Below are 7,679 nucleotides of genomic sequence, written 5' to 3'. Positions count from 1 at the left end.
ATATGGGGAGAAGCATCATTTGTTTTTGCTGCCTAGCATCCTTCATTACTCCTTTAGTAGTACTGTACATGGATTTCCTTTGGAGCAATCCTACCTTCAGGACCAGGGTATGTTCTGATTGTCTTAAGCCAGCCAATGCATCTCACCTCCCTAACCACAGTCGTTAGCTCAGGTTAGGCAAATAATGTAATAAGAATTAGAAGAACCAGGCCCAAGGCATTGGTTTGACTGTTGGAGGAAGAGGAACTCTCTCCTCTCCTATATAGTGTGGTGCAAGGATGAGAGACTTGCAGTCACTGTAGCCGTTCCTGCCCAAGAGAAGTATGCCTGGAGCGAGTGAGGGAGGACAACACTGAGTGGAACATAGAAATGAAGGCAACGAAGAGGAAAAGAGACACCAAGAAACCCTAAGGCCTTGATAAGGTTTGAACATCTGGAACAAGCCATGCCTGATCATCACTGGTTCATAATCTCCCTTTATTTTTTTGAGCAGTAGAAGCTGGGGTTACTGTCAACTGCAGTACAAGGCCTCCTAAGTAACACATGTACTACCTAGCATTTATTGAGAACTTACAATGCACCTGATAGAATGCTGACAGCCTCACAGAGAATGCTTATCCAAGCCTCACAGCAGCCTATAAGCTACGTCCAATGATTTTGTTAAAAATGAGAACACCAAGGCCTAGAAAATTAAGTAATTTGCCCAAGGTCACATAGGCAGTCATGAAGCCAGAACTGTACCAAGTAAATTGGATTTGAGTTCACCATCTTTGCCATAATGTTTTTTTGCCTGTCTGTATATAAAGAACAATTTTTGGCTGCATAAATATGAACTTTTTTTTAAACCTCCCTTTTGACTTAAAAATTTACTGTAAATGTGGAAAGACTCCAATTGCTTAGAGTGAATTCAAGGCACTGTTGCCCTAGATTGTAACATGCTATATTATATTGGCATTTATTTTCTAGAATCACCTCCAAGATTATTTTTCTGAATATAACTCAAGACCTGGGTTATGAATCCCAAAAGCAGGAATGTAAGAAACCAGATAATTTAGCTACCTATCACTCCCTTGTGTGGGGCAAGGCAAGACCACTCCTACTTATGGTCTGAATTGGAGAATAAGAAATCATGTTTTGAGATTGGTCATGCTCTATGGATTTGTTTTTGCCTATGTGAAAATAAAGATTTTCCTCTTTCTAGTGGGGTCATATAATGTATTCCTTTTGCTTATTCATGGAGACCTTCAAATGCTAAATACATTTTTAGAAAGAAAAATTAATAATATATATGATCATGTGGCTTTCACTATACAGACAATCTATATTAACAAGGGATTCCCAAAACAATGGATTTACTGATGGATTTTGGACGTGACCAGCGCCATTTTGCACACAATAAGCACAAAATAGCCGCTAGCCTTTCCCTTATGAGAAAACTCGTGGTTTCTGAAAAACAGAAACTCCTCTATTTCCGCATGGGTGCAACCTTCCACCTGATTGTATCTGCCAGCCTTATCTTCCACACCAGCACCAAACCCCTCCCTGACTATGTCAGCCTTCCCTACAGTCTATATAAGCTCTCCCACCCCCAAGCCTGGTGCTGCCCTCCATTTTGAGTGCAGCTGGGCAGATACTTTTCCTTTAATAAAACTTGATCAGTACGCAGTGTTTTGGCTCACTTTCTTTCATTTACGACATTTATTATTATATTATTCCAAAATTTGCTACACTAATCTCTGCAGATTAGCACTTGAAATTCAGAAGTCGTCAGATTTTTTTTAGGCCTGTGACTTCAATTTTGCTCATAACTTGCCCCATCGCACAGCTGTTTGACTAATCTGTAAGCATTTCCTACCTTGGGCTGAAGCACAAACCACTCATCACTTGGATTATCAAAGTTCCACGAGTCAAAAGGAATCTCCACCTCCCCGAGAAAGCTGTTACGTCCAAATCGATCATAGTGCCAGACTGAGAGCTGCAGCGTTCTTGTTTCCAGCTGGGTATGGCTGATGGTGTACTGCAAACGAGATTTACAGCATCACGTTCCAAAAGGAGGGTTCTGCCCAATTCCAGAACAGGTTGAAATTTGCTTCCACCATCTTTCAGATCATAAACATCAGTAATATGAGCAAAACAAACACAAAGAAAATACTTTCTTTTTCTTAGTTTCTGCTATAACCGAGGTTCTATTCTGTAAACTCATTTGTGCCAGACCTAGCACTGAAAGATAAACAAATTATTTTGTGGGGGTGGGTGGGTGGTGATAAACTCCAGATACTGTATGAAAAGGACTAGATGATAAAACTTATCTTTTCAGTTTTACCTGTTTTTCACTTGCCTAATTATTTTTTCACATTTACTTTGTAAGCTTCAGGTTTAATATATCAATTCTCCAATGTCTCTGTCTTGTTTTATTCATAATGAAAACCCCTAAATCCACAAAAGTATTGACAACAAGAAACTTGCAGATACCAAACTTCATAAAGCCCAGCATAAGTGCAGAGTTGAAAAGATGTATATGTAAATTGAGCAGAAAGAAGATATGGCTGAGCTAACTTTTCCTTTTGCAGCAGAACGTTATCCAGGGCCACATGCCCACATACCTTCCAACCTTCTGCTTGTTCTATGCAACCACTGTCTGGGAAACACTTCGGACTGATTCCTGATCTTGGCTTTGGATCTATTCCTGTCCTTGCTGTTATGATCATGATTAACTTTGGCTCCCTGCTTCCTGAATTTACCCCGTTGCTGTGTTTATCTGTTCTGCTTGGGCTCCTCTTTGCTATCCTGTGTTGGCCACTGGATTCACCTTCTGCCTTTATTTATTTATTTTCAGCTTGATCTGTCTTGGTATTGGCTCCTGCTTCCACACATGTCCCCACTGACACATGCAGGCTTATGGCTTTCTGCTCTCACCAATGTCCTCTTATGGTGGACTCTGACTCCATCACTCTGGGTACAAGTCCATAAATTTCCCTCCCTGGATCTTTCTTATTAGGCCAGGATAAGAGAAGAGATTGTTACGTGGAAGCCCACTGGAAATAGAAATTTCTCTAGGATTGGGGCCTGTGTCATATTTTATCTAGGCTACTTCCTCTGAGATTTCTCAAATCTGACCTTGCATTTCCACCATTCATTAACTACACACCTAAATTTAGCTAAATTCTGGAACCCTAACAAGAAACAGCACATATCCATGCTGTGTTAGCAGAACAATGAATGTGCACAAAGTGACCCACTAAATTAGTGTCAAAACTGTGACAAACTTCTTTTAAGGGGGCCAGAAAAACCCCAGTTTTCCCAAGAGTGAACATACATTTTGACTAGATATATCAGCTCAGATGTAATTTTGCTGGATCATGTCTACCTAAGGTGCAACTTTAGCAGCAGCGAAGAAGTAAACAGAGTGAGAGTGGTTTATATATGTCTTATTTTCCAAAAACTGTTAGAAAAGTGAAGGGTGTTACAATAATTTATTCAATTTCCAATTTTCTAAAACATATACAAGCTTCAACCTGCGAATAAAAGATTTTCTTTAGTTACTTCTAAACCAGTGTGGTTATGAACAGTATCACATGAGTTACTATGAGAGAGTATTGATTTACCTTTAGCATTTCATTGAATTCGGGATTGGTGCCTGTTCTGATTTTGGTCTTGCGCTTATTGTTTCTGGACTTGTCAGGAAGAAGGTATGACTTGACATAACTATAGAAAATAAAAGGTGAAAGTAATTATTTGGAAACATCTACTTTACAAGAAATGCTCAGGGACTTCAGTGAATAGATGAGGCCAGTGAGCATAAGAGACAGGACCAAAGAGAATGTAGTCTATAAAATAGATACTTTAAAATATAACTCTGGGCCTTTCACAAGAGAGAAGTAAAGTGTAGTGGTAAAGAGAGTGTGGGCTCTTGATCAAGTCAACTGGTTTTGAATCACACCATGCCTCACTGGTTCTGGTGACCTCAAGAATCTACTTAACCTCTCTGTGCCTCAGTTTCCTTATCTGTAAAACTGAGATAATAACAGTATTTAACTCATGGCATTGTGAGGATTAAATTAGTTGAACATACAAGGAGTTGACATATTGTATTACTCAATAAATATAATCTGTTATGATTATCAATGGCCTCACAATCTTTTCTCTGGTTATACTCCTGTCTATTCCTAGTTCTGCCTTCTGATGTCAGAAAGTGGGGTTAATGGTAATGGGTGAATGAAAGAAAATCATGAAAAAGAAAAAATAGAAAATAACATCCTGAAGTCATGATAGCAGTTCTACCCAACACCTTGCCTTGAACTCTCTCAGGAGCCTCTGGAAGCTGGGGCATCACAGTAGAGCAGAAATGTACAAGATATATATGTTTGAAATTTACAAGATGCTACCAGAGTTCTGAAGCACGTCTGTTGGGATTTTAGATGACCCTTTTCCACGCTAGTCAGAATAATTACATTGTTCTTGTAGCCCTCTAAATTTAGTTGAGGAGGCAGATGGACTAATCTGTAGTAGGAATCCATTCATTTGTCTATCTTAAACCCACTTCCACTGGGTTGTTTATTGGACATAGGTCATCTGTTGTGTGGGAAAGGGTTCACATAGCAGGCCTCTGACTGCTATTAGAAATGCCTGCTTGCAAAGTTGACCCTTTGGTGGTGTCTGGGAACTTATATTTTGGGAGGGTTCCCACTGATTCCAGAACAGATAAGAGTGGCTCACTGTGTCTAAACCAGTTGTACAAACAACATGACTATGCTGAACATGTGCTTTCCTTCTGGTAAACTGGAAATCTGATATGTGACCAGCTGAGTCTCTAACGAGTTTCCCTGGTAGATGACATTTTACAAGTGTTGTCACAACTCATTGCTGGAGGAATTGAATATATCCTGTGTGACTCTACTGGGAGAGAACCCTTGGAAGCTTGAGCCTGATTTCTTTAGGACTCACCCCATGTGCCTTTCCCCATGCCAACTACATGTAGGGACCTATGAGTCCTCCTAGTGAATCACTGAACCTCGTGGTGGTCTTGGGGAGCCCTGACACGTCTTTATACCTAGCTCCCCTCCAAAATGCCACAATCCATGCCTGCCCTCCCAGGGTCATCCCTAGAATCCTGAGTGACTCATAATTGCCTCTTTGACTTGTTCAGTTGTGTAACAGCTTGATAATTTTCTCTGGAAGATTTCCCAGAACAAAAATTAACAAGATAGCTTTGTACATCCTGGGTGTGCCAGCATGTCAGCTTCTACCTCAAAAAGCTGCCTCTGTGTAAACTATAAACACGACAGTCCTGAATCATGTTGAGTAATGGCCTTTTAAAAATCAGGTAACCAATGACACAACCATTATTCATGCAGTCAGAGAGTATTTAGAAGTGTGATGTAGGAGGAAAGTGAAAATCAATTCTCTGAAAAGGCTCTGAATCAAGAGGAATGCTAAAGACTCTTCTAAAAAAGAAACACACGTACAAAGAAGGCAGCGATTGAAATAGTCTGAGGGACATGTCATGTGCTTACGCATCTGTCCTCTGTTTCTTTTCATCTCCTATGGCCAGATTTCTGCAATTCTTGACAAAAATGTAGAGCCCGCCGGTTTTGTAGCAGTAGCTAATGTGGAGAAGGATTTCACCACTGACCTTCACGTTGCCATAGTCTCCTGTTTCACTGTAAACACTCATCATGCTGTTAAGGCTGGTCTGGAATAAACAAGATTAAAAAAAAAGGAAGGTGTCCAGTGTTATTCCACTGATCTCTTCACAGAATCCACCCCTTCATTCGGTTACTATTCCTGTTCTTTATAATGAACACAGAAGTCTAGGGTGATGAAAGAAAGCAAAAGTCACTTGTTTTGCTCATTTTGCTGGTATATAAAATCCCAGCCTGAGGAAAGAAAACAGATCTAATACCATTAGTAAGGAAGGCAGGAGACTTGCTGAGAGGGGAAGCACTGACTTTTTGGATTAGTGAATACTTTTTGTTAAGTCACTTCTAATGAATACAGGGTCACTGAGACATTTCCAATCCCACCTCCCCTCCCCATCCCTGAAGCTTTCTCTTTTTTCACTGGTAGACTCAAATTCAGTCTACTTCAAGGTCTAGAATACATTAATCAGGACAAAGAAAAGCTCATCTCATATTCTGTGCTAGCAGGAGCCACAAGCTCCTTTCTCTGACACTCACAGGGAACATTCCATCAGTCTCTGGGGAGCCACAGCTGCAGCTTTAACAGGACATGCCAAAGGAACATCATATACCCACAGCTGCCATGATTCCCCTCTCCCCGACTGAGCAGCTGTGTGGCCACACAAGTAGTGTAAGACCACGGCTTTGTAAATCTCTGTAAAATAGCAGCCCACAAAATATAATGCTAAACAATAAAAGCACACATCAACCAATCAATAAAATAATTTAAAAAAAAAAACCAGCCCAAATCTACCAGAATGAATGAGATTTTTGACAAGACACTAATGACATAAGATATTTTAAATTAAATATAACAAAATTATCCTTTAGTGCTAGAAGTGAAAACGCTGTATCTTAGTAACACAACTGTCAAAAAAGACCACCTGGAAGGCTTTCATGAATGACTCAGTAGTTTCAAAACCCCTCTTCTAAAAAAAAAAAAAAAGAAGAAGAAGCAAAGGGGCTAGCCAGTTAGCTCATAACACTGAGGTCACAGGTTCAGATCCCAGTTGCCAATAAATAAATAAATAAATAAGTAAATAAATAAAAATAGATAAAAAATAAAATATCAAAACCCCTCTTCTGTGAATTACTGGGAAGCAAGGACTACGGTGAGTATAAAGGGAGCTTAGACTTTCCCGTCCAACGGGAAATGAAAATGATGATGTCCAATCAATTCTAAGATATGAGAAATTGTGTAGTGCTCAACAGGCACACATCCTACTAGTAAGTAATAGGGGCTATTTAAGAATAAAACAAAAATACTGTTGTTCTTTCAATTTACCTGTATTATTTTTTCAAATGGCTACTAAGTTGTTAGGATGCAAGTGCTTATTGAATTGTTTGGATCTAACTACGTAATACATGGACTAGTCAGGTGTTACTTTTGACCTAGGAGCGCCATGAAAGAATTACTGAGACATTAGGGGCTATGTGAACTGAACTGAGAAAGTTTTGGAGTCTCTGTCCCAGATGATACAATGTTACTGGTCCAAGAACCATGCTTTGAGTATCAAGGGCTTCAAGAATAAGCCCCAACCCCCTCATGTTACACATAAGAAAACCCTAGCTCACAATAATTATTGGCAGTGCCAAGACATAAAGCACTATCTGCAGGATTCTAGTCTGAGGACCACCCCACCATACCTCATTACCCTCTTTTATCACTGACTTGTGTTTACACCACATGCCCTCTTCAGCCACATTTTCAAAGAGGGTCCTCTGTAAGCAGGGGACCCCTAGAGGTAGAAGGAAATTTAAGAATCCACAAATGCTGAGGCTTGAGAGAAATTAAGGCAGTTATGGCAATTTTACTACTAATTAAATTTTATGCTCTCAACCAAGCCAAGGCTGTGATTTAAAATAGAGATGTTTACTCCAAAGGTCTCGTTAATGGTAAATCATTTTGGACCACATGTCTTTTGACTGGCACTAAGATTCTAATGTTTAATGAATTAGAATACTTGGGTTCTGATAACCTCATTGAACTTTTAAAAGAGA

General features: G+C 39.7%; 1 protein-coding gene across 1 annotated transcript in view; it reads right to left on the bottom strand.

Moving 5' to 3' along the window:
• Positions 1-1,855: 1,855 nt before the first annotated feature.
• The window catches only part of SYTL5 (synaptotagmin-like 5), a gene marked incomplete at its 3' end in the record, with an annotated part of 82,696 nt that continues 76,872 nt past the window's right edge, over positions 1,856-7,679 (bottom strand). Inside the window, exons 11-13 of the mRNA XM_008586429.1 lie at positions 5,514-5,692; positions 3,606-3,705; positions 1,856-2,017 (exon numbers count right to left, since the gene is read on the bottom strand). Coding sequence (XP_008584651.1) covers positions 1,856-2,017; positions 3,606-3,705; positions 5,514-5,692 — 441 coding nt within the window. The remainder of the gene's footprint in view (positions 2,018-3,605; positions 3,706-5,513; positions 5,693-7,679) is intronic.

The sequence above is a fragment of the Galeopterus variegatus genome, unplaced genomic scaffold (genome assembly GCF_000696425.1).
Source record: "Galeopterus variegatus unplaced genomic scaffold, G_variegatus-3.0.2 Scaffold3981, whole genome shotgun sequence".
Lineage (NCBI taxonomy): Eukaryota > Metazoa > Chordata > Mammalia > Dermoptera > Cynocephalidae > Galeopterus > Galeopterus variegatus.
The sequence above is the reverse complement of the archived record's forward strand: the minus strand, read 5'-3'. Positions and strand labels throughout refer to the sequence as shown.